The sequence below is a fragment of the Dermacentor andersoni genome, chromosome 7 (genome assembly GCF_023375885.2).
Source record: "Dermacentor andersoni chromosome 7, qqDerAnde1_hic_scaffold, whole genome shotgun sequence".
Taxonomy (NCBI): Eukaryota; Metazoa; Arthropoda; class Arachnida; order Ixodida; family Ixodidae; genus Dermacentor; species Dermacentor andersoni.
This window is the reverse complement of record NC_092820.1, coordinates 146,779,953-146,807,311: the sequence shown is the minus strand read 5'-3', so window position 1 is coordinate 146,807,311 and position 27,359 is coordinate 146,779,953. Positions and strand designations below refer to the sequence as shown.

The 27,359-nt window shown below is 44.5% G+C and overlaps 1 protein-coding gene across 4 annotated transcripts in view; it reads right to left on the bottom strand.

Moving 5' to 3' along the window:
* The window catches only part of LOC126534485 (ninein-like protein), a 496,791-nt gene that overhangs the window by 386,223 nt on the left and 83,209 nt on the right, over positions 1-27,359 (bottom strand). For all 4 annotated transcript variants that reach the window (XM_055072238.2, XM_055072241.2, XM_055072240.2 and 1 more), the window contains exons 2-7: positions 21,328-21,529; positions 17,596-17,743; positions 14,436-14,617; positions 12,453-12,896; positions 5,593-5,849; positions 3,472-3,606 (exon numbers count right to left, since the gene is read on the bottom strand). In XM_055072238.2, coding sequence (XP_054928213.1) covers positions 3,472-3,606; positions 5,593-5,849; positions 12,453-12,896; positions 14,436-14,617; positions 17,596-17,743; positions 21,328-21,528 — 1,367 coding nt within the window. In that variant the 5' untranslated portion in view covers position 21,529. The remainder of the gene's footprint in view (positions 1-3,471; positions 3,607-5,592; positions 5,850-12,452; positions 12,897-14,435; positions 14,618-17,595; positions 17,744-21,327; positions 21,530-27,359) is intronic.

Genomic DNA, 27,359 nt, shown 5'->3' with positions numbered 1-27,359 from the left:
TGTGTAAAAATAAAAGAATACACGGCACCTCCTTTCATAGTATGCAAGGTCATTCCCAGAACGCTGTAGATCTCGCACACAAGTGTGAAATAATCCTCTTCTCTCCACTTCATCAAACAGTCATCTTGTCCTCTTTGCATTGAAACGTCAGCAGCACCAGATGTAGCCCACTTCGTTGCTGTCTGTGCTGAAAGTGTAATTAGCTTGCTCCGTCTTGAAAGTCGACGATGGGGTATGCTAAAAGGCAGCTCAGTGTCCCCAGTTACAAAAGTCCTTTATTGAAGCAGAATTATGCATGTGCGTTTCATTTATTGGCCCACTTGTTTGTACGTGTGCAGATTTTAGAGTTATGTAGCAGCACTTCTTTTGCACCATATGGAAAAAAATGAGCAAATTGTGAAGTAGAACGGAGAGGTGGTAGACAATAGTTGGTTTCCATCATCCCCTTTGTTCTAGAAGCTTACAGTGACATTCAGCTTATTCTCCTCAATGTTGCAGTGTTCCTTGTACTGCAAGTGCTAAGCCCAATTGTCATCCTAAAGTCTACACACTATCAAATCACTATCAGTCGACACACTAAATCAAACACACACCAGCAGATATACTTGACATCTGTGCAGTTGCTATTTAAAGGCTGTTAATAGAGAAATTGGACAATCAGTACCAGCCCTGCAGCTTTGACAAGATTACTTCTATACCACTCACTTATAGTCAATTTAGCCAAAGTGAATTATGTGCGCTGCAGTTGTCCTTCGAAATTTCGTAGTTGGGGCTCGAGAATGCCATTTCGTTTTGAACAGTGTTGTCATGCCTCAAGTCCCAGAAATACCAGGAAAAAAAATGTTTGTTGCTCTCTTCGCACTGTCATCACCTGGCACCACTTGATCTTGAAGAGTGTCAGCATCAAAAGCTGAGAGTTCGTTTATTATTGCAGTTGGACAGAAGTGGTGCCCAAATTAGTGTAAGCCTGTAACAAGGCAGAGCACTTCACCCTGTATACAATGCCTCTCCAATAGCCGTCAATATTGCAAATTAATAAGCCAGAATATGAAGAGCCTCGAATAGAGATAACAAGAAGCTAACCGGGAGCACCAACAACTACTAACCAGTCAAGAACCAATACGTAAATGCAAGCGAACCTGTCTAAACTACTGTGTCATTTTGTTCATCACTGATATCCTGGTAATGATAAAGATGCATCAGGTAAGTGTGATTTACATCGCAGGAAAAAAAAGGCTGACCAAAAAAGCTAGCAGCCTTCACACTTGAGTTCCCAGAGAATGTCTGAATTGTTAGTTTCAATACGGACATCTCCGGTGAAGTCGACAGTTTGCTGGCTTTGGTAGAAAATGGATTAAAGCAGACAGAAGCTCTGCTACCAAAACGTGTCCTCGTTCTTCAGGAAGATGCTGTGGCTGCTATTGACACGGCTGTTTCCCACTGAAACCAAAGGTTCGATATGCCCAGGAAGTGGTGCCCACAGGCTGCTTTTGGCGTATGCACCATATTGCAGGCCAGGTAATAAAATGAAATAAGCATGCTATGACAATGTGCAAACATCAAAAAGAAAGGAAAGATAACTTTAAATGTTTAACATGCAGCAACAACTGCAACTTACACATGTACTACCAGGCATTAAAGCTTGCCTTTTCTTTTTAACCTTCTTGTTGCAAAATGCATGTTTGAAGAAACAATCACTAAACCAATACCACTGAAAATGCCCGCAAGCAGTGAAATACTACAACGACCGGAACCAAAAAAAGGAACAAGCTGCAGAAGTTGAAAACTTTCATCTGGGCTAGGACAAGCAACGCAACAGTTTCAGAAAGTAACACACCAGTAAGCACAGCTCTCGTGCGCACAGTAACTTGTACAAACACGAGAACACAGAAACTGCCAAGCAGCGCAGGCCAACATAAAGCAAGGTGCAAGGCCAACAGTCATGCAACACGACAGCCAGAGAATGGCATCTCGGAGTGTGCATGAAGGCCTAAGACAACATGCATGAACAAAATGCCAGGGCGCAGTAGATAAATAAACCTGCAATGCTCCGTAAACCAACTGTAGGAGAAGCCCTCCGTAACATAGAAGGTCCAAAATTCAAGAGTCAAATCAGATCCATTTCCAGCACTAAATACGCATCACCACACGGGGAATGCACGGATGCCAACAAGAAACATGGTGACTGTAATCAAGTATCAAAGAACTTCGACTTCCAATAATGCCAGACACGATTGTCAGGGTCCTGACGTCAAAATGCAGACATGTGCACATAACCAGTCAGGCGAGTCTTTCGAGAACAACGATTCTGTAATCATGCGAAGGAGAGAGAGAAAACCACCTGCTTTCTTGACGGGCATCTGCACGGACAATGCCAGTGTCTTTTCTCCTCCAAGGTCAGCCATTGGTAAAGAGAGCAGCAGCACAGTCAAACAGCTGAACCATGTTATAATGAATTCACGGTCAACACACAAACGCCTTCCTTATAACCAATATTCATTATAAGCACATATTCATTACATGCTGACGTCACCAGGAAATATTTTAGATTTACTTTGTTATATCCATGTTTGTTAGTTATAGGTATATTGAGATTTACTGTGTTACAAATACTGAATTAAAGCACAAATGGATACTTGTGGACACTGAGCATTTTAATTAGTGTTTTAAGCTCTACATGGCAATGTCTACTCTTAACCGTTGTACGAATTACAGCCCCATTTCTGAAAATTCTTTCAATCATAAACCTCGTCAATGAACATACAGATAGCAAAACTAAGGCATCCCTACAGACTCCTTGTTCGCCATACAGGGTAGTCATTACTAAAACAGTTTATGTGTTCCTATATATTTGACCAAGTACATTTTTGTTCAATTGTCAGTGACAAGATTTATGATTACTACAGTGGTTTTTACCTGGCAGGCGGTATTTTTCCCAACCCTAGACTACATCTGTAGATGGTATGGCAACGGCCGTGTCACTGAGATGTCAGCTTTCCTAGGCTCAACCAATTTTTGTCTCCTCCAATACTTGCTTGCAACATGCCCGGGGATTAAGCTTCTTGCTGGACTGCTCCAGTGTCCATCGGAAAATGAGACACAAGCTGAGCAGGAAGTTGTCCAGCATGCACAGTACTCATCACTAAGAAAGGGCCAGCAAATTTTTTTTTAAAGCAACAATAACTCATGATGCATGGGTTCCAAATCAAGGAACTTCATACATAACAATAAGTGTTTCTGTTGAACTTTCAGTATCACTGAACGATTTTATGGAGGGAATGTATGTTTAGCTTCTATGGGCATTTGAAAAAGTGTTGCTGTTCCTTTCCATATTGATGACGGCAGTACATGCATAGCAAAGGGTGTAGTTCTGCGATTTCTTTGACCAGTAAAAAGTTGTTGCAAGCAGCAGCTTTCAGCTTGAATGCCTGTGAGCTGAGAAAAGAAATGTTTAAATTCTTTTCTGCTCACCCAGTGTTGTCAGGGTCGATGCTGGAAAAGATGCCCGACTCCCAGATTGGCACGACGGCTCCAGACACAGGCTTGTCAGACATCTCGTCGTCAGCTGCGGCTGTGTCCTTGAACTGTTGGACGCCACGATTCCGCCTGAATTTCAGATTGAGTAAAAGCAATAACCATGTGTTACCACCAAAACACATGTACACAAGTGGCTACAAGGCTAGTCTTTCGCACAGGAGATGACACTCTATAAAAAGAAACAGAAGTCACAAGGCATGGCCTTAACTCATTCTATGCTTCCTCTTTTCAAAAATGCAGTTCAAGAAATTTCACTTCTGTTCTGTCAAGTTTTCAAACCTGAAAGCGCCACGAACTTCATAAAGCACAAACACAATTTACTGAGAAAACACAACCAGAACATGTTACATGCACACAACCTGCATATAAACCATTTATGCTTTGCCAATGGCAACAATGTTCACTGGGTGGCTTTATATGCTATTGCTGCACTATTAACTGTCGGAGGAGAATTGAAACTCGTCCTACCTGGACATACAGGCACAACTTTCCTTTCCTTTCCAAGTTCGATAACAACTTTTGCAAACATGTCCAACACCCAATGCATGTCCTATGCTGGACCACAACATGGAGCGAAAGCAGCATACAAAGACTTCCTTCCGAATTCCACCAATGCAGTGTGGTAATACCACTTGCAATCAAAACGTCAAAAGGATAATGTGGGCCCTCTGCAATTGAAAAGCTAAAGAGCAGGTGCAATCAAGGTGAATGAGTTTGACTTGTTCAAGATAGTTACCAGTAGAAGGTGTTCAAACAGCGAGAGTTTTCAAATGAACCAAACATTAGTGTTTTGAAAATTGCGGACTTCTAATGTTGAACAGAATATTGAACGTTGTTCTGCTTCTAGGGTGTAGGAAAAGAAGCATCCCTTAACTTCAATACACACAATGCTATATGGCATCCATCCAATTGGCGCACTTGAGCAAGCAAAGCTCAATTCAGCATTTATTGGTGACCAACGGCAAAGAGAGGACAGTCACTGGGACAATTTACATTGAAGCGGGAGCCACGGATGCTGCAACATTTGACAGTATTTCTCGGCATATATATAAACGTTACGTGCATCTAACTCCTAAATAACGTGCTTTAAGATTGTGTGTGTAAGCTACAAAAATGCAATGAAGTATGTACTAGCATAAACAGTGAGTCAATTTTTTACTTATAATAATGTGTTTATGTTTGCTATTCTATTGTAGAACTGTAGGACTGTATGCTATTGTAGAACTGCATACCAGTGCAAGAATAAACGCAGTAACCTCATTACATTCAGCCATAATACAATGTTCAAAGAAATCGAAATTCAAATCCTCAAACTGAACACTTTGATTGTTAGGATAGATAACCACTGCTCCATTAAAGCTGAAGCAAGACAAACACAGCTAACGGCAGCAGGGGATTGCATATAATGAAAAGAGGAGTTAAATGTGCAAATAATGAGTGGGTTGTGCCCAGGGAGAATAGTTAACTACAACTGGGCACAGTACAATAGCAAAACTGTGTTGAGCCCTCACAGTGACACGCTCTTGCAGTAGTATCAGAAATCAGTGCAAATACCTTATAGATAAAATTAGCAATAAAAATATGTCCAACCCGCTAAGGGGACACTCAAGAAAAAGCTCATAGAGCAGTGGGCAGTACTGGTGTGCAGCTCTATAATGCTGGTCGCAAATGCTCGAGGTTAAATGTATCCATTATCAAGTTAGTTTTGAAGGATTCGTTTCACATAAATATCAGCAAATGTGTTTAGCGTATTAGATATAGAGCATAATTCATGGTTCTGGGGTTTGTTATAATTTAGTCATTTTATTTGACCTCAGTGGCCGTTTAAAGCTAGCTTATTTGCAGTTCTTGCAGTGTAGCCGAAGTGTCGCAGTGAAGCTCGGGCTCATAGAAATCAAGCAAGCCCGAGCTTCAGCCTCACGGCTAGTGCCAACACAGTAGCCCATATCTTCTTCTTCACTATAGCCGCAAGAATGGTTCATCCAGTATGCCAGGTTCCAAATGGAAATTTTTCACAGCAACCACCACACGAGTCACAGCGTACGTATAACCCACCGATAGCTGGGGTGGTGACGGTGATGGCCTGGAGAGCCAGTTGGTTTGTTGGCAGCACTGCGTTCGGACGGGCCGAGCTGTTTGGCACAGGGTGTAGGTGAGGGTGGTACAAGTGGCAGAGGAGATGTCAGGGGTGGTGGCGTGACGCTCCGACTGCCGGGAGCACGGCCATGTTGGAACATGCCCTGAAGGAACTCCTGAAAGCTGATCTTCCCGTCCTGGTCAGAGTCCAATGTGTGGAAAAGCTGACCAATCATCTGCAAAGAGTCAGTATCAAAGATCACAAATCTCTCAAAAGGATGGTCGTGCTGCATAGTAACTGCGTCAATGTTCCAATTACAGTCGAGCCACCTCTAAAACAAACGCCTCTACAATGAGATGACCTGTATAACAAAGGAATAATTCTGTCCCGGTTATATTGTGAACTATGCAGCACAGAACCTATACAACGAAGTGACCTGTATAACGAATTATTTCAGATATCCCAAGCGGTTCATTATAAAGGCGTTTGACAGTGACGAGCTTACAAGTAAACACACTTGGCATGACACAGCATCCGGTACAACATGCAGAACCAAGGAGAGATCCCTGCTCTCGTTGTCAAAACCCATTCGAAACTTGGATGTGGCTGTTGAGAGGACCAGTTGTATTTCAAATCACACGTGGAACCACACTATGTGCCTCCTGCTTTAAAGCTCATTGCATTATTTCCTGGCACCTAATCGAGTAGCAGGTATTTTCCCACTGCTGTTGAGATGTTGTCAAGCATTTCTAGCATTCTTTGTTTCACGAGCGCAGTTCAAAACAAGCAAGTGATCTTCTATAATGAGCAAAGGCTCATTATAGAAGATCAAATAGATTACAAATCATATATCACAGCCAACGCAGACATATACAAACGATGCAAGTTTCAAGGTACACCATGTTCTGTTATATTAAAAAGCACCAATGGGTACTTCTACAGTTGTGGCTTGTGGCTGGTGCAGCACATACTAGTCCAAGTTGCTTTTGTGCCAATAAACCAAATTTAACTAACTTCTTCAGTGTCAAGAAGCTAACAAGGCTCCTCCAATATATATGCCTTGTCTGTTGGATGGCAATTCCGAACACCACTGGACCCCACAGTCCTTTGATCATACCAGTTCTAAAATTTCACTTCAAATTCCAGGTATGCTCTGGGTGTCTATCTGCGGTGATTAACTGACGTGCACCACCAGCGAGCGACAAAATGAAACTTTGCTGGAATGTGTTGTTGCATAGCTAAAAGTGCTCAAAATTACAAATCCAGCAGTAAAAGAAAGGGGGGGGGGGGAATGTTGATTAGAAATTGTTCCCTCATCTACACTTGTTTTTCTCGTTGAATTGCTCGGAAAGCAGTACTTTACAGTTAGCTTTGTTCTCCATAGGTGACGCAACAACCAGCACATCTCCTAGCCTGCGAGCAAACATTACGAAGAACAATCAGCACATTTCCATGCCGTCTGCCAACCACTGTGGGCAGGTTTTGAAACACGGGGATTACGAGGCCTTTCAAAGTCCTACAACTGAAGAGGTCTGATTGGGCATTGAGAACCACCACAGTACAACAAAATGGTTAGTTGTGCTGCACACATTTCTAGACAAATGCAGAGGAAACTGCACTAATACAGAGTGCAGAGGCAAAGTACATTGCTAACAATGTTAAAATACATAGCTTAAGGCACTGGCATGAACACAAAGCATGGTAGCATTGCTACAGTTACGCGCCCGAAAAGTGTAGCTAGCCGTCTGTGGTCCCTACTGGAGTTGGCATGAGACTTTGAGACGTAGTTGCTGGCACTGGCCTGCTTCGAGAGTTCAAGGATGTCTACATCCTCTAGACCTCTAGCAAAATCTTAACAGGAACCAGCCATGTCTACAACTGCGGCGCCACCATGATGCCTCAAGCTTGCTCCAATCGTGGTTGCAGTGGGTCACGTGTCCTTGGCGCCGAGTGTACATGTTTACACCACCCACTCTCTGCTCGCGCTTTTCAATAATGCGTGAAGCATTGCCGTTGCGGTGATGCCATCACTACCACTGCGGCATAGCACGGCCAGAGCATTTGCGGCTTTGCCTGGTGAGGCGGCACCTTTTCATGTCTGCACACCACACTGGCTTCAATAGAGAGGTAGAGAGGTTTAGCTTGTCCGGTATTCCAGTAAAACGCAGGCGGACGGGGCGGCGTTGGGGCATTGGGGCAGAGGCGTAAACTTTGAGCGGTCTGCATGGTGCAGCCACCTGGTGGCGCAGAGCTCAAACAGAGAGAAACAGCTAATACTGCATTAACCGAGCGTATTCTTCTTCGCTGTTGGTGTAAATTTTCGGCACTGGCGTAATCGTGTTGCTGCCAAACATTTACACCAGCAACAAAGTAAAATACACTTGGTTACTGCAATATGAGCTGTTTATGTCTGTTTGAGCACTGCGCCACCAGGTGGCTGCACCATGCAGGCAGCTCACGTTTACGCCTCCGCCCCAACGCCCCGCCCTGTCTGCCTGCGTTTTACCAGAATACCGGACACACTAAAACTCTCCAATAACAGCAGCTGATAAAGTGTTTTCCTAATGCTTCTTCAATGGTGGAGGAGTGCATATGCTCAGGCTGCATACCTCTGCGATTTACTCTCACCGTGCAGACCACAGGGACCACAATGAACTATGTCTCCACGTAATTTCTAGATGAAGTAGACACACAGTTTCCATTCATTGCTGGGATTCAGCATTCTGCTAACGCATGAGGCGTATATCATAAAATGGAATGCCAACTAGCACTGTTTACGCTATTCCTTCAACTGTTCTATGCAAATTAGAATAACTGCTCTATGGAAATTAGAATTCGAGTATCGCACAAGGTATGTCGGCTCTTTTTGCAGATTCAACTTGCCGTACCATCAATTACGGAGAGGTAGATATGGTCCTTGAGGCACAAAAAGTCAATTTTAAAGTTTTCTTCATAACTGCTCTTTAATGAATACTTTAGCCATGCACTGATTGGCCAAACCGGGAGAAGCAGACACGATAAAGAAAGCTTGTGGGCAGGCAGACATATAACAAATTCTTTTTTTCATGTCCTTGTTAACACGAGAAAAAGCAGCGTCTCACAAAATCAGTGAATGCTCTAGATATAAAGAGGTGGTGCACTGGATTTAAAAGGAATTGTTCCACACTTTAGGCCTGCAATAACATAACTGTAAACAGAAGGTTGCCTTCGGTAGACTTAGACTGGCCAAACCCTCGCAGCACAAAAGCAATAGTAGTTGAAGCACAGTTATTAAAAGCATCCATCCATTTTGTATATTCCTGCACAGGTAGCAGCACACGACATCAAACGTGTCCCTCAATTTTTCAATAATTTAGGTATCTTTGATTTGGCTACATTATATGAACTGGTTCTCAAGAGTGCCATGCACGGTGCTGAACACATTCATGACATGTGAGTGAAGCTTGGTGCTTGCCTGCTTCCCGGTTTTTGCAGCTCGAGGAGCAAAGTATAGTACCGAACGAGCTCTATCGCCTGGTTGTGGGTGTTTAGATCTTTTTCGATAAACAAGCACCGGGGCATTTCAGAAGTACTATAATTTCAGTTTTATGGTAACCATTAATGTCGTAGTATGATGAGGCACACACTTATCTAGAGTGCTAGAATGGTGCACTGAGAGATGAAAATAAAGCAACGTTTCTGTGTTGCTGCAGGCATCTGGACATGTAAGTGACACAGCCTTCACCCTGGAATTGAGAACGAAGTAGCTGCTTTAGTATTACTCTTTATTTGCTTTGCAGTGTAGTGACTGAGCACTCTAGGTTAATGTGCGGATGCCTGCACCACATAGCAACAGCAAAGTGGTGGCCCTAGGTATGGCATTTTCACCAGGAAACGCATGCCAAGAGAATGCAGTCTAAACAAAATTATCTTGGCACACCATAAGCCCTTACCAACATGTCCCGACAACCATCCCAGCATTAAACTTGTAAACTGACTGTTGTAACCAAAGCGGGAGACATTTCTATCTGTGCACCATCAGACTGATAGACAACTTTCTGCGGAAATGAAGAAAAAGCTACAGGGACAGAGCTTCTACATATGCATTACTGCTCCAAGTAGTCAAACAGTTAGGCAGCACTCTCTGTGTCAGTTTCACAGAGCAGACACTGAATCATAGCTTGCTACTAGCAACAGTTTCGCATTTGTCAAAGTACGTAGGAGCAAAGCACGAAAAAAAAACGTAAAGCTTATTAGGTTGTTTTGTTTTATTCGTGCGCCAAGTCCTGTAGAGTAAAAACTCGTTAAAATGCACCCGCTTCATAAGTGATTTTGGTTTAAATATAGTCTCGATAAATCCCCCCCTCCCCCCTTGTCGCCACTGAACTTAATGTACTGGCCGACCACTTAAGCCACAGTTGCTTGACGCATGCCAAACAGTTGTTGCGTATTATTTACTTCATTTTTCGGCTCGTGCAAGCATGGAATCGGCAAAATATCGTGCACGCAGACCATAGATAGCGAAATTGAGGCGCACGGACCTTTCCCGAACTGCAGTCACCCCTGGTAGTGACGTCAAAACCTGGTAGCCATGACGTGTTTCCTGCTCCTAGAACTTCTAGCGCTTCCACACCATTGTCGTGTGTGACAACGTGGCTGATGGCCCTCCCATATCTGACACAACTAGTGTGTTGCCCATCATGAGAATGTTCACAGAGAAGTGGGGCCTGATGGAGAAACTGGCTCGCAGCCTTGCCGAGTTTGAGGATGCCGGCGTCGCTGCGAAGCCACCACGGTGGCAAGTGAAAATCGCAATTTCTTTTGCTGCCTGCTCGCAACTAAAGCTTGTCTGCCATTACAGCCGCTCCTCTGCCATTATCAGTTAATAGCACATTACCAAATACATATTAACGAGGTTTTACTGTAGCAAATAAAATGTTTTGAAACACAGCATATCCACGTCCAGGAATGCTTGTCAGCTACCAGAGCAAGAATGCTTAGAGCTACCAGAGCGTGTCAGCTATGAGAGCTACCAAAGCACGAGACTGTCGTGCTTCTTCTGCGCCAAATGTGCTTCACCTCCGTAGCTTCCCCTCTTTACTGCCATAGAAAGTTGTCCACGAGCATAATCAACTAGCGCTCCACCATGCGATAAGTTTCCAAAGTCAGTTAAGCCCGTGGCCAATGGGCTTACATGACTCATGTACTTGCAAAGTAGCAAAAGCAGGAAAACTATGAGTTCAGGCTGAACTGGCTTCTGCATGAAGTCAAACAGGAGAGAGCACAGTGCATGTGGCAAGTGTGACACTGCCAAATCAAGGACAAAATTGCTGCATTCTCTGAACTAGTTCAGAAAGTGCAGCCAAACTAAAGCAATCTTTTGTGCCTCACAGTGAGTTCTTGGCTCACCCTGTTCCATTATTTTAGTATAATTAGGTTCCTAAATCCTATTGTGTAGCTTTTGCCTTCTCCGGCAACTATCTATGAATATATATCTGGCCATGAGCCGCCTATGTTATGCTCCGTTAGCTGAACCATGTGATGTTAATTTTCGTGGCCAAGGAAAAAGATGCTTTTTCACAAATGTTTTGCTGGTTCATTACTGCCCTCAAAAACATACGAAACATAAATGTCGGCTGTTTGCAACAAAAAACAAACACAATGCACTTTAGGTCTCAACATTCTTATGATATGGCTGGATGTTCCTTTTGAATGCATTTGATCAGAAAGAAATTGTTCCAGTAAGATAAATATAATGCTGCTACTTAAGGTCAATGTTAGAGGTGTTTGAATAGTGAAATTTCCAAATAGAAACAGAGACGATTACTGTAGAAAAATAACCTCCGAATATCGAATTGAACATAGATTATTTTCTCATTTCTAAACAAAGTGACGCAAAGTTTGCATAGGTTATTTAGTCGTTTGATATATCCACGGAATACCGTTCGCAACTGGACACCACTCAACTAAACAGGTTGTAAATTAAAAACAGCTTTCACTTATCTGGAGTGCCCCGTCATCAACAGTGATAAAGCAAGGGACACACATAGGTTTTTATGTTAGCTGAAGAAGAGACATGTGCTCTGTTACAGCACCTTGCAATGTTTTAAAAGTATGCAAATGCAGTGACACTGGCGAAATATTTTTTTCCTTAAATCGAGACAAGCAGCCTGTTTGTATAACAGGCTGCATGTGACGATTTTAAAGAATGACCACAAATTATTCAGCAGAAGTCACCTGCCCCGTATCGTCACTCATAAATTGATGCCTCAGGGCAACAACTGAAGCTCATCTGCAACAGAATCATTCGGAACAGTCACCACTTGTACCGGTCTCCCTCCTTCAATGCTCCAAAGATTTTTTTTTTTTAGAGTCTCAAACATTTGAACAGAAAAGAATAGCCAACAAATAGCTGGCAAAAATGTTTCAGATCACAACCTTGCATTGCAGTACCAGCACAATAGCAATGACTTACATGGCACCCTTTCAGCTGTGACCATCCGATTTCAATTTTCCAAAACAGCACAGTAGGTCTGAGAGACACCAGCAACTGAAAAGTGAAGCACTTCTTGTTTCAGTGCTCAGAATCTCTGTTTAAGCAGTCAGCTCCCTCAACTGCCCGTTGTGGTGGCATTCTGCCGAAAGGCACAAGCTTCCGGGATGCAATTCTCAGCTGCAGAGACCACCTTCTGATGGAAGTAAAATGAAAGATGTCTGTGCAAGGAGCACTGGGTGCACACTGAGGAATTCCGCAAGGTCAAAATTGATACAGAGCCCTTCACAAAGGCACCTCTCATAACCCTGTGCTGCTTTTGGATGTTAATCACCATCAAACATCGTTAGCACCATCTCAACATACCTCTTCATCCATCTCCATGCCGATGTGCTCACAGACACCCGCCAACTCGTCCACATGGAGATAGCCATCGCTCCCAACATTCAGCTTCCGCCACGTGGCTCGCAGGTATTCCTCCGGATTCGTCTCCAGAAGCGTGAGGCTAGACTCGGCCGACTCCGATCCACCACCCACGGTGAATGACTGACCAAACATGGGAGATGATGCAATGTCGAAACCGGTCGCAAACAATGCCGGAGGCATCAAGGGACCTTCCGATGCAAGTTCCCTCATTCCTTCTGCCGAGTCCTTTGAAAGGCCCGAGGCTGAGCTGAAGTCACCCGAGGAGAACTTTCCTGGGAACTGTCCGGCATCGTCGAAGCCGCTCTCAGGGTAAGACAGCATACCCGTCAGCAACATGCCTGCAGTGGCCTTTGGTGCACTTGACGACGTTTTGGCCTGAGTATCCTGTGGGGGGAAATGGGAATTCAGCCCTAACGTACACAAAAGTACAGCCCTAGCAAACGTGACACTGAGGGACATAATTGTTACAATTATTTACATGAGCACACGTCGACTACACTTGGGCAATATTTATTGACAGCCATAAGCAGGAAAGTTTGTTGAGCAGAAGGATATTTACCTAGGTTTCTGTGCAAGACTTGGTGGAAATTTTTTACGGGCATGCATAATATAAAAAGTATACCAGTTTGCTATTCTCTTGTGGCAACACGAAAGCAGAAGCAGATGAAGCATTTTATAAAATCCACCCTTCTGTCAAAGGTAATGTGCCTTGAGGATGATCATCTACATCTCTTTATAGACGTTAGTAAAGGTGTGAACTGCAAGAGGTTTCCTGAATAAACAAAACTCGTAGAGGAGAGCTACTCGGAGGTGACAATGAAACATGTTTCAGGTGCAGTGAGGAAGATCCTTTTTGCGAGTCATTCCTGAGTAACTCGTTCCCATTTTGCACACAAAATTTCACACTGAGCTTACCCTGCATATACACTGCTGCATAAATACTCCTTAGACAATGCAAAATTTTGCTGCATTTAGCATTTAGATCGCAAATGGTGGCCAGCAGAATGCTGAAATGTTCACACAAATCAACAGAGAAAGAGTTCAGAATTACCACAACTAAGGCACTGTTGACAATACGGACATTTTTGGGAAAGTTCAAGGGTAAAGACAACTATGTCTGGCCACATAATGGAATGGGATGAAATCTGAATTGGCCTGTAGCATCACAGCAAACAGGGCCAATGAAGGCACGGTGTTGGCACCCAATGATCCCAAATCGAAAAATGCTTGTCCGTATTGGCCCTACACCAGGACAACCTAGGCCCTACATTGACACTCCCCTAAGCAGCACAGGTCCTACACTGGCACTGGTCCCTAGGCAGCACTGCCCAGCACTGGGCAATGTTAGCATTAGCACATCAGCTCTACACTGGGAGTTGTTACAATTACACTGGCCCAGCGCTGCCATACATAGGCAATGCATGCATCACCAATAATGCGAGGGCATGACAGCACCAACGGCACGAGGGAGCCTCGAGTGTTCGCATAGTTGCCATCACAATAAAACAGATAGCACGAGTTTATGAGGACATCACCTATTGCTTTATCAAGCATGGATTTCATGAGGAGACATTGCTGGGAGAGTCGTTTGGCCATTGTTGTTGTAGAAGCAGGGCACCTGTATGTACCAACGCTGAAAGAAACACTGAATAAGTGCTTGTGTGTAGCTTTTTCTGGGTGTACATGTTTCTAAACTTGTGCTACTGAATGTTTGTTTTGTCTTTTGTGTTGCTTCCTGATATTGTATCCCTACGTATAAATAGCATGTACTCTATAATAAATGTCAGTTGAAAGGAAGTAAGCACTTGTGTTTGTCTTGTGCCTTCTGCTTTTGTTTTAATTTTTTCCTTACACACCACAAGTCCAGAAACACTGTCCGGGCCAGCCATACCACTGCACACACATGGTTAGCTTTACCCTTACACTGGGGTCAGCTTTCGGTGCCACGTTCCCAGCACTCTCTGCCATGGTGGGGCCAAGGACCTCATCCGCACTAAAGTCCTCGTCGGAAGAAATCTCCACGTCGACATCGGCTTGCGAAACAGGTCTCGACCTTCGGCCGTACTTCTTTTCGCCCAGGACATACTTTGGGGACACCTCTCGATCTGCGAAATCGAAAAGCGATAATGAAAAATTCCCGCAGAAACTCCTCTGAGAGTTGTCTAAGCAGGCAAAAGCATTGTGCCAATTGTTCATCTCCACGCAGCTCGGTGTCATTATCAATGCTATGAAACTTGATCAAACCAGTACAAATAGCAGCACTGTGGCCACATGAATTGGAGTGGACAATGGCACAAGGAACATTGATGACGCAAGCAAAGTATTGCAGGTGGTGGCACCATGTGTACTGACGACGTTTTGATCATTGTAAGCTGTTATCGCTCTTTAGCACTTTATCCATCTACGTCAAATCATTATCAACCATGACCAAACGTACTAAGGCGATGGCTTTGTATGGCATTGCCGCGCGGGCCTCACCTTGAAAGCGATCTGCGATGTCAACAAAGAGGGCCTACTGCTGACAGCTTCACGCGCTGTGTTCTCGGCGCTTACTTAGCGTTGAAGAGAGACGTGCGGGCCCGTATCTTGAAAGTGATCGGTGAAAGTGGCAGAGCGAAGCGTGTGCTGAGAGCTCCATGAGCACTGTATTCTCGCCACTTTGTTGGTGTTGAAGCGAAAGTCAGCATGAAGCTGAGCTTGTTCGCTGTTGCAGGCACTATCTCGAAAGTGGTCGTCTTATGGGATGGACAGACGGAGGGACGGTTTTCTCATTAGGTAAGCATAGAAATACATTTAAAACCTGGGCCTGAGCATCAGTGCACATCACTTAACTCTGCTTTCCTGCCTCGGAAAAGCTCCCTGTGGACAGCGTATAAGAAGACACCATACTGTGCTTTCAATGACACGGTTCACGAATTGATGCCATACCACCCTAGGGAAGGAACATTCCGAAAGGGGAGAGGAGAGGGGAGTACAGATGCTCACAGAGGTTGATCAAGGCAATTTGGGAAGGTCTTTTTGCCAATCAGTCATTAAGTTAAATGACAAAATCTTGCTGCAAACAAGTTCCACAATCTTGGTGGTATAGCAACGCTACACAAATGAAGACAGAATAAAAAAAAAAAGAAACATTGGGCAGGAACCATCGGTCGATGAATGGTGCGGACGATTGAACATCGTACAAAACAAAGCTGTTTCTGGAGCTTCGCTTTGTGCTGAAAAATTACTTCAGGTTTTCTTTTAACAACAATATGAGCATCATTTGATATGGCCGTTTGTTTGTTTGTTTGTTTGTTTGTTTGTTTGTTTGTTTGTTTTTGTTTTCATTTCAAGAGTTGTAATTGAGGGCACAGGTTATATACAAAGGCAGCCTGCACTCGCGAAAATAAGGCATCTTCAATAATTCGTGTAATTCCACCCCTTGAGTAGTACTCGCAGAGTGGGAAATAGAGCAATAAATTCAGTGGTGCAATTTAACACAACCATTTCACCAGGTGCCCATCTACCCACAATTCTGTGTCCCTCATGCAAATGAATTCAGGCTGATGCATACAAAAAAAAAGGCATGCAACTGCAACAAAATCTCAGCAGGCTTACTCTGACACTGTGAGCAAAATGTGCAAAGCTGCCCAAACGATTTCATTGACTACAAACCTACAATGACAAAAATAAGGTTGCTTAAAGCTAATGTAAACTAATCTCTGAAGCAAAGACAGAAATGCTGGTAAACACACGTCAAAGTGCTAAACTAGGTGGCAGGCGTGCTCGGTGCATCTGAAGTGACAGATTTACACAAAGCCTCACAGCTAGCACGGCAGTGCTTAGTGGCACCCTTGTGGCCAGTCCGAGATGACGCTTTTCTTGCAAGCACAGCAGCTGTAAGGTGGCAACAGATAATCGGGATGTAACAAAGGATATCTGCATAAATCCACGAGGTGCAGGATGTTTCGTAAAAGAAAACATCCAACATATTTACCTTATAGAAGCCCGATTAATGATGACTTGTAGGTTTTCTTTTCTAGCGCAAGGGCCAAGTTATAGTAGCCCGAAGCTACAAAGGAAACCCATACAGGTTCGCTTACCTCCAAGCTACTAATATAAAGGAACTGCTACAACTCTCAAGGAGATGTCAACTATCCCTTCCAACATATGCTGTACTGTTATAAATTACACACAGAGTGAATATCAGTAACAATATAGTTGTTCAATTGTTACAAACAAATAAGCAAGTACTGTGCTAATTAATGACCAAATCATTTCAACCTCAAAGTTACAGTGAAGTAGTATATGTAAACCTGAATTATGCTCTTCTAGTCTTACAGGGTTTAAGTTTCAACCATCAGCTTTAACATCCCAATTAAAAAGAGAAGAAAAAAAACCACATAACCCTGTAAACCACCAAATCCAATAACCTTATACGGCATTGTGGTGTCATCATGCAGGCTTTCATGTGAACTCCTACAATCTAATTCCACATGAAGATACAAAATCACACATTTTCATAAGAGATCTGAAATGATCCTATGGGATTATTGGATATGGAGGATAATTCCACAGCATTTCCATATTAAATAACTTGTATGCCTTAACCCCTACCCATATATCCCCTCTTTTATTGGAAACATACGGTTCACTTTAATAGAATACCACACATACAAATCATTTTCTAATAGAAGGTTATCATGCAGGTGGATTGCTTATTTTCATTTAATAGAGATGCTTGACACACCTTTAAGAGGACGTCCCGAGAAATTCCTTATATGAATGTCTGAAGAGATGCCTAGTATATATATTCAGCTGATTTTCACTGTCAACATGTCTGCTACCCGACTTTACATCTCCAGTGCTATAGTGTTGTTGGTAAACCCATTTCATAAATAACCTGACTGAAATTTTGCCAGGCGAATCTACAGATAATGCAGAGCAACACTACTTTTAACAGGTTTGTGCTATAGAATGACTTGAGATGCCATAAATGTGGAACAGTGAGATGACTACTTAATAAGCGTCATGTTTGAATGCTTGAGAAATCCCAGCATATATAGTTAAAGACATACATACAATGGTTAATGTTTGTGCATACCTTTCTTGGAGCCGGGAGCCTCTTGACTCTCTCCAGCTTCACTTGATGCACCAGGAACATCACTTGTGACCGATTCACTAGAAGGTGGTTCGTCTTCCGCTTCAGTAAGGATAGATATGAAGCCTTCCTTGAACTGCTCAAAGCTCACCTGCAAGGAAACCGACAATGCGCACTTCACTTAACTGCCTGCAATCAAAAGTTTCACTCGGGAATACACAGACTCTGATCACTTAAAGTTCAGGTTAATCCAAACAAAAGGCAGGTCCATTATATTTATTTCACTGCATTTGGAACCTGCTTAAGTTGAAGTCAAACAATCGTAGATTTTGTTCGTTCATACCCTCGGGCTTCTCGGGGCAGATGAATTTCCCAATAACTGTGCAAAAGAGATACGAAAGTCAATTAAACATTTCAAGTTCAGTAACATATCATCCTCATACAGATAAAGAATAGCTAGATGCAACCGCCCCTTGCGAGAAACACTTATTATCTTATGGTAATGGAAAACAGCAAGAGATGGCATCAAAGCATGACAAATTTTGAAATGGGTGAAAAGATTCACGAGGTACAAATTTCTGAATGAATTGCTCGTCCGAGGGGAAATGGTGGCACAAGTACCTCCCTCGAGCTTCAAATAGAAAAGTAAGCATAGCTGACCAATTGGTCTGGTTTATGACATAACAGTTCTGCGGAAACCCGCAAAGTGGAGAGAAGTAATTATAATTCATGGTTTATGCACCAGTTCCTCACTCTCTATATTGTTGGTTTTTGCTGGCTCCAGCAGGTGCTAAAGCGGCAGCAGGTAGCAGTAGGCTAATAATCCGCTTATACCAACATGCCAGCCACACTAGAACATTTTCACATTGGTATGTTCTTGGTACAGCTTTGGCATCAATTTTCTTGCTGCCTCTTAAATTACTTTTTTTTTTTATTGTTGCAGGGACCCCCCTCCCCTCCCTTATACAGTCACCAGCCACACCACCCCACAGCACTTGTCCTAGCAAAAAACCATGCAAATAATTACATCTGGCATTTTTATGTTGTCATTTTGGTGGGAGAATAGGAGTTCAACATGCACATCCTATGTTTAAGAAACCGTGTGCCCCATAACCTCCATGCAAATAACCCAATGCAATTGTGTCAGAGATTTCAGAACATGAGAGTATATTTGGCAGAGCGGTTTTGGGACATGTGGGTTTCACAGGCTTAATCAGGTGTTGAAATGTTTCACATCCTTAATATGCTTAATATGGCAAGAGGCCCTTGGAAGATGGCCAGTTGCATAAAATTTAAGACCGAAAACACACGCTTTAGGTAAGAGATGCCTTTTATATGATTGAAGGCGTAATTGCAAGCATGAAAACAAATAGCCCGCAGCTTTGTGAAAAAAGGTTGCAGTTTCAGCCGAAAGGCGAATCATAAATTACGAGAGCAAATTACTAAATGGCTATATGAAATAACAATAGTAGTAGTTTTATTGGCCATATAATCTTGCAGACATTCACTTGCTAACTAAATTAACAAGTAAACATGAACACATCTCACCCAATGACCATGGACGCTCACTGTCAAAATGCTGGTGTGAGGAAAAGCAGCAGCAGCAGCAGCAGTGAGCGAACGGGCCTTTGTGCTGCCTGTCACTTCAATGTGAACTAAGCGGCGACAACACAGTGCACACAAAGCCCTCAGTATGCATAGACTCTGTACCAACCGCGGATGTTTTTTAAGATAGGGCCCATGTGGCCGCACTCATACTCATAGCCATACGCAGCCACTGCCGCTGCCGGCTTTCATTTTAAATAGCACTGCAACCTCACAGTTGACATTTTCCTTCTTCGCTGCTTGGCACTTTGGACAACTGTTGTTACAATGTAAATCATGAAAAATAGGCCACATTTTTTATTCTCACCTCACATAAAATTCATGCCATCACAGCTTACCCATGTTTACCGCGATAGCAATTGTATGGACACTCCTAGCAAACATTCAGGATAGACATGAAGCTCCGTATAAAGTACAAATGTGATAATATCCCATTGCGGCCCGCACGCTATGTCCTGCGGGTGCGACAGAAAGCGTGAGAGGTTGAAGCCGTGAAGGACGGTGGCCTGATCCGCGCCCATGTTGGAGGTCACATGATAAAATGCGCATGGGGGGGAGGGGTGGGGCAGTTCAGAGTGCATCTCCTCCGCTAGCCCGGCCGTGGCTGCACATGGATGTCTGCGTGGCTGAGAGCGTGAACCACCAGCACCCTATCTTGGAGGTTATCTCCGGCGAGTCCAAAGCTTTGGCGAGCCGAGATGGCTGGTGGCTGCATGTGCGCTGTATTCCTGCGCGGCTAGTGCTAGAGGTCGCATAATCTACAAGTTTCAGTGACGCGTCGGAGGAAGAGGCAGCAGAAGTGTTCGCCCCATTCTGCTTACACTCTTCAACGCACCAGCATTGTGACAGTGAGTGTCCGCGTTCATAGAGTGAGAGATGTTCATGTTTGCCTGTGTGTGGATGAAACCGCGCTTGTTAATTTATTAGTAAGGGAATGCTTACAGCAATATTATACAGTCAATAGATCTATGAACCTTACTTCATGTAGCTGTCAATTACTTTGCTATCACTATCAATGATCCGCCCTTCGTGCAAAACTGCGGCTTTTCTTTTCTTTCTTGCCTGCACTATAAACGTGGTGGCTGTGCCACTGAATTTTTGTTAAGTCATGTCTTGCAGCTTCTTCTTCTGCCTCCTTATCTTCATTTTCATCATCAGCCAAGTTTATATTCATTGCAATACAAAGGCCTCTCCCAGCAGTCTCAAATTACCACCTTATTGGCAGCACCCAATCACATATTACGCCTGAAAATTTCCAAGTCTCATCACCACCATCCAATTCTTTGTCGTCCTTGACTGCGATTCTCTTCATTCTTGGCACCTGCTTCAGTTAGGCCACCGGTTACCTGCTCTACGCAATGAATGACCGGCCCAACTCCTGTTCTTCTTACCTATGGGCTTTAACGTCCCACAATAGTGCTCTCTTAGTTGCCTGTTTAATCGATGGGCTGAAGTTGTGTTTCAAACACGCTCCACAGGAATTAGTGGGCAATCTGTGGAGCCGCGCTGCCGTGGGCGGGGAACGCCAGACAAAGCACCGGCTCTGCCATTAACTGCAATGTAGCTTGTTTGGCGGCCCTGCTTTCGGATGCGGGAGGATGGTTAGTCAAGTGATATTTCCTTCTTTCTTATTTCTTTCATGGGCTTTCTTTATCGGCCGAAAAACATAAACGGGCAAAAAGTGCCCAGCTGAAAACATGTCAGCTTTAAGTTTCCTGCAATTTCCTACGAATTCTTCCGTGACAGCACGGCATTCAGAGCGGCAATTTAACAAATAGCTAATTGCAATCAATCATTAAATTGATTGGCATTAACGAATAATTACTGGTGGCTGCTCTATACTCGACTGTGAACAACGTGCAACTTGTTATCTTCGTGAATGGCCCGTATTTTTTTTTTTTTTTTTTTTACGCGATGCACGATAACGGCGACACCCTGCATATTCAACATAAACAAGTTCGTCATGAGGGAGTTATTTCACATTGATATCGGGTCAGCAAGTCTCGCGCGTTCGGTACAGACAACAGACGTTCTCGTGGTTCGCGTTCTCGTGGTTCGTGATGCTCGCGATCGACTGTAGCGACCTGTTCAGATGTACAGTGAAACACCGGAAATGGCGAGGACACCAACCGTGGCGGCGGGTCGACCGTCGCCGCCCTCCTGCCGCCGACCCAGGAGGTGGTGGACCAGGGCGGGCGCCCTGTTGGCCAGCTGCAGCCTGTGGCAGAGAAGCTGCAGGCCCCGGGCGTCCAGGCGTCCCGTCCGCGCGGTGTCGCACGCGTCGAACACCTCCCAGAGCTGGGCCACGCCGGCATCCTGCTCCTCTTCCATGCTGGAATAGGGAAAAAAAAGAGCGACACAAAAATCATGTGCATTAGGGAGCATCGAACTTCTGACACCCAGGGAAAACACGGGGAAGCCGGGACGTGGAAAATCAAGACGACGAGTAAAAGCGAGAACGAGGTGAAAGCAGGAGTCAAGGTTTCGACAACTCGGCTCGTCTATTTCAAGGCGACGTATGTTCAACATACGCCGCCTTGAAATGTGCAAGCAGGAGCCAACGTTTTTCAAGGCGACATGCACTTGAGACATGCAAGTGCATGTGCAAGTGCATGTGCACGTGCAAGGCGACGTGTGTTGAACACACGCCACATTGAAAAACGTTGGCTCCTGCTTTCACATTTCAAGGCGACGTATGTTGAACATACGTCGCCTTGAAATAGACGAGCCCACTTTGTCGAAACCTTGGCTCTTGCTTTCACTTTGTTCTCGCTTTTGGTCATTGACTACTGAGACGTAATTTAGGAGTATAGAAACTCTACTGCAAGCTAATTTAACTTGTTACTAAAGTTGATCATGAAATGCTGGACCTTCTCAAGAAAGGAATAATTTAGGAAAGTGATTATTTACCTGCAGCCCCCCCCCCCCCCCCTTTGCGGCTCTTAATGAACACTTTCGCCTTCAAAAGAATAAAAAAACGTAGTTTTGAAAGATTACGTCGTTTTCGTGATGTAGCTGCAAGGCGCGAGAAAAGCGTGGACACAGGTACAGAAAAAACCGGACATGAAGTCGCACGAAGTCGCCCAAGCTCCTGCGCTTCTAAGATTACTTCGTCTGTTGAAACAGACTCGTCTATTTTTTTTTTTTTTTTGCACCTCATTAAGATACATTGATAATTTGCCATGCAGGGTACGCCAAATACGCTGATTCTTACTGTATATGGACGCACTGAGTCCGTGACGTCTGACTGATGTCGTGGAACTGGTGGCTTTATTGTCAGCGAAAACTGCCGATTCCAGAATGACCGATTGAAAGATTTGGCCGTAATTAGCACCTTTATTAATCACTGTCTTCTCGCTTTCTTCTTTTTTTTTTCTTTTTTGCGGAGTAAATGCAGATAATGTTTTTGAACAAGTAATCACTCCTCTCAAAATATTTACTGGTTCCATAATTAGTCTCCTTTTAAAAGCTGATCTTCAATTTCAAGAACTACACATGCATAAGCGACGCACAGAAGACAGAAATTACATCGGTGTAGTGCTTAGCACACACACACAAAAAAAAGAATATACAACCAAATAACCAACTTTATCACACCCGCTGATGCAAAGGTCACACTTGACCTTTTCGAAAAAGGCTTAAGATTTCCTTCTTTTTTTTTTTTTTTTTTCGAGGAAGGTCAACGTTTACCACAGCGCAGTCTGTGAAAGCATACGACTGAAATTTCTCCATCATCTAAACAACTTGTTGTAATTAAGGAACAGATATAAATGTTAAATTTGAGTTAGTCATTAATTAGTTGATCGAGAGAAACGTAAAAATATTGGCAAGTATTTACCAGACAGTTGCTAACAACACGCGCTTATTTTATCAGCACATACAGCTTCTCTTTGCAAAAAAGGGACGACGCGCGAGTTTCCGACGATTAAACGTTTTCCGTCTTCTGGCGCGTGACGTCATCAAGTAGTCGACTTCGCGAAACATTCCGCACTTCACACAAGCGCATGCGCATTTAAGAAGCGTGTCTGTTCGTCTTTATTCGCCCGTTCGTCATGCGAACGAGCAATATCAATACATTTAGCCCGTTAGCATTACACACGGCAAAGCTGGCTTCACTGCGGCGTTACGTATTGCAAGGTGAAGCCCTCACACAGAGACAGTGAGAGCTAACTGGAACTTCTGCACGATGATTCTGTCATGCGGATAATTATATACTTTTCTCGGCGTCTTCCGCCCCACAGTAAACGTAGTCGAGCTAGCAGAAGGTCTTCTCATACCATAAGACATCGAGGCAAAAACTACAGAGTTACTGCTGTCATGTAATTGGCAGGAATGATGCAGAATGAATAACTCTGCCGAGCAGAGGAAATTACCGCGTATCACAGACCAAGAGCGGCGATATTGACAAGTGAATAAGTTGTTTACGTTCTTCTTTCCGGCAACCGTTTTTAGCTGGCTATAGCCGCTGTTACAATTAATGTTTTCGCTAGGCGCAAGACGTCCGTTCAAGTATCGGAACCTTCTCCGAATGTTCTCCCCGATTCTATAACGAAAGAACTTTTTGCAAGTAATCAGATTGCGCGCTCGAGGGGAATAACGGCGTGCACATTCTAGAACGTGTGCGATCATCAGCCGATGACGCGTCTTATCCGCACATCAGATTACGTCGACGACTGGCGAGCGTTCTCGCCGCTACCGTATTTCTCCGAAGCGCTACTACTTGATTTGCTGGGCGCAGTATTTGGATAAGACAGAGATCGAGATAAAGAGCTATGTTCTGCGACTCGCAGTTGTGACACCGTCCTATTCTTCGCCGTCACACGACGTGACAATTAATAATGATGGGCGTCTAAGATCACCGTGCTTTCGAAGGGTTAAGCGAGCGAGTCGGCGCGAACTTTGAACTCCCCGACGTTTCTCAGAGTGCAAGTTATTCAAATGCCCGACGTGAATGACGCCATATGAGCGTCCCCTTGCATGTACGCGCAACAAAGGGATTTTCGAAATTATAAAGTTACCTTCTCGGTGCATATAACTTATTATCATTCGCAAAAATACGGGGATAACGCAGATGTAAACGTTTACAGCGGCATTTGGTGGCGGAAGGGTACCGGCAGCATCATAATTAGGAGTGTCTACCCTCCGGTTCGTCTCTCTCTCTCTCTCTCTCTCTCTCTCTCTCTCTCTCTCTCTCTCTCTCTCTCTCTCTCTCTCTATCTATCTATCTATCTATCTATCTATCTATCTATCTATCTATCTATCTATCTATCTATCTATCTATCTATCTATCTATCTATCTATCTATCTCTCTGTCATTATTATTATTATTATCAGTAGTAGTAGTAGTAGTAGTAGTAGTAGTAGTAGTAGTAGTAGTAGTAGTAGTTAGTAGTAGTATTTGATGGAAACATAAAAACAAACGAGCGAGATAAGACATCTAGCAATTATTAGAACGTCCCCCCCCCCTCACTTCCTTCAAGAAGGTCAATAGCTTCAGGCCGATCCGAGGTCCACAATGACATTCTAGAATTATTTCAGCTACACGTAACCTTCGGCGAAATTCGATGCAGCGGTTATCATTTCAAAATAACGCCGCGTCTTTGTCCCTGTCCTCCACCTGCCCCACCCTTGCGTTCGCTTGTTCACTTTAATAGCATACTGGCGCTGTTACAGACAGACCCTTTCTCAGCATTGGGCAAGTTCTCCGGGCACAACCCCTAGTCGACGTCTTCCAATTGTGGTGCGCAGGTGCGCGTTGACAGTGTTGCCAGACCCGCCAGGCAGGCTGGTTATCCCGCCGCCTTCGTGTGTCGAGCCAACACCACTTAGATAGCACAATGCCTGTTCACTACGTCACGCTACTGGCCCGGAATTTTCATTGCTGGCGTCACGAAAGCGGTGACGTCAAAATCACTGTTGCCTACTCGGGAGCAGCCCCATTAGATTCTATGGCAGTCGGGCCACTAGCATGACGTCAAGGATCGAAGTGAATAGGCCTTGTGCTATCAAGGTGGTGGTGTTCACAAGGGGAGCTTTTGTCTCTCTTCCTTTCCCCCTAAGGTGACACTTCCCGAAAGTGTACATGGAGGCCAGCACGTGTCGAGGTGGTTGACCTTAGTCCAGTGAAAAGTTACTTTGCAGCACTGAAAGGTAGTTCGGGAACTAACAGGCAAGGAGGCAGCGCGGGAAGGATGCGGCCATCGGAAGCGAGGGCCCAGTGAGTGTCCCCATTGGCCTAACATCCCGCCGTCTGACGGTTGGAGGAAAATGACGACACCTGTACGGGCTCGCCGATTGGATGAAAATGACGACACCTGCACGGGCTCGCCGACTGGCTGTAAGTTACGCGACACCGGCGAACTGAAAGGGTTATATATAAGCCAGAGACCCATCGAAAAAGAGAGACGTTCAGTGACGTCATTGCCGCGGGCCGCAGCGTACGAGTTGCTGCCGGCCGTCGATGACTTTTTAGTGTTATTTTGCTTGCTGCCAAGTCCAGTACATAATAACCTTCCGTTCTCAAAGTCCACCTCAATGTCGGCCAACTCCAGCACTCAACAGCAAACTCTAATAGCGCCTGTCGTCGCATGTGAAGGAGGCCTACAGGTCAAACAACTACGCGGAGATGACAGAGTTGCAGGTGTATATGTAGAGGTCCTCAAATGAACGAAGCCCGGACAAGTAAAACGACGAGGCGACGACGCCGCAATTGTTCCATCGAGGTCGACAGCCCGAACGGAGATGAAGGAGGGAAGGAGAGAGAGAGCGAAATGAAGCAATACGCGCGTGTCCAGTTGGGTCCTCTCGGATCTGGGTTGCCACTGCGCCGTCGCTCCAAGCCAGGGTAATGTGGCTGCGGGAACGATACGCCCGGCGCCTGCCGAGCTCGCTCGAAACCGGACAATGGTTCATCACCGCGCGGTCGCCTACATGCAGGCGTCGCCGCACAAAGGGTGCCACCACCGACCGCTCTGCCCCGCACACCGTTTCTTTCGGCGTACAGACCACGTACTTCTTCTTTGTTCTCTCTCTTTGTTCTTTTTTTTTTTTTACATGCGGCGAGACTGCGTTATAACGGAGCCATCGGGAGAGACAGCTGCAGCGTCGAATGAATCCGGGGGGAAAGCTGTTAGACTTATATTGAACAAATCTTCGGAATATGATTCTCCCACCGAGCCAACAGACATTATTGACCTCGAACCGCTCTCCTGCGTAAGCAAAAGAATTAAAGGAACAAACACGAAGTCTAAAGGTGCTTCAGACTAACAAATTATCCCTGGAACCGTCGTTACATTATCATCGCGGTTATATCAAAAGAACCCAGCAGTCATTGAAAAGGAGTCACAACACCGCCTTTCGCGATAACAATTCTGTTCACTTCATTTGTGTACCATTTCTGGACGTTCACTTGTTCCCACTGTAGGTAAATGTTGCCCTCCCTGGCGGGACCATGCGCGCGCAGTACGAAATAAATAAATAGATAAATAAATAAAATAAATAAATATCAAGATTCGCGTTTTCAGATTCGAAACACGCAAATCGTGCGCTTTCAATCAAAATGTCTGTGTCGCCGTCCTCCTCCTCGCGTATGGTCATCAATACAATCGAAATGCATCTTGTTGTCGATAGTTATCAGGCTTATCGGCACGAGACCGCTGTTCGATATCGTCGGAACGTGATGACCTCCTTTCAAAGATATCTGTGCCACCCCACCCCTATAGCAGCACACAAAGCGGCGTCAATCTAGGCCTAATGTAAGGTAATGCTGACTGTGCTCCCGACAAACTTTGGGCGTCAGCATTGCGCCAACAGTGGTCCGACTTCCAGTGCTACATTGAGGTTTCTATTTATTTTTATGGATGAATGAATGAATGAATGACCGTGCAGGACGGGCCCGTGGCCTTAGTTTGAAGAAGGAAACAAGGAGGACACGACAAAACTAACGTAGTTCCCGCAGGTCGGCTTCGACGGAAGAAGTTCCATTCATCTTCGGTGAATCCGTGCGCGCATTGTGCCCACAACCTCATTACTACTTACCTTTTTCTGACTTCGTGCGCAATTTGCCCAACTCGTATCTGTTGCTTATTAACCGATGCAAGCTTGGGAATACAGACAACCAAAGGGGCGGCTACATACAACACAAACATCAAGAATAGACCCTA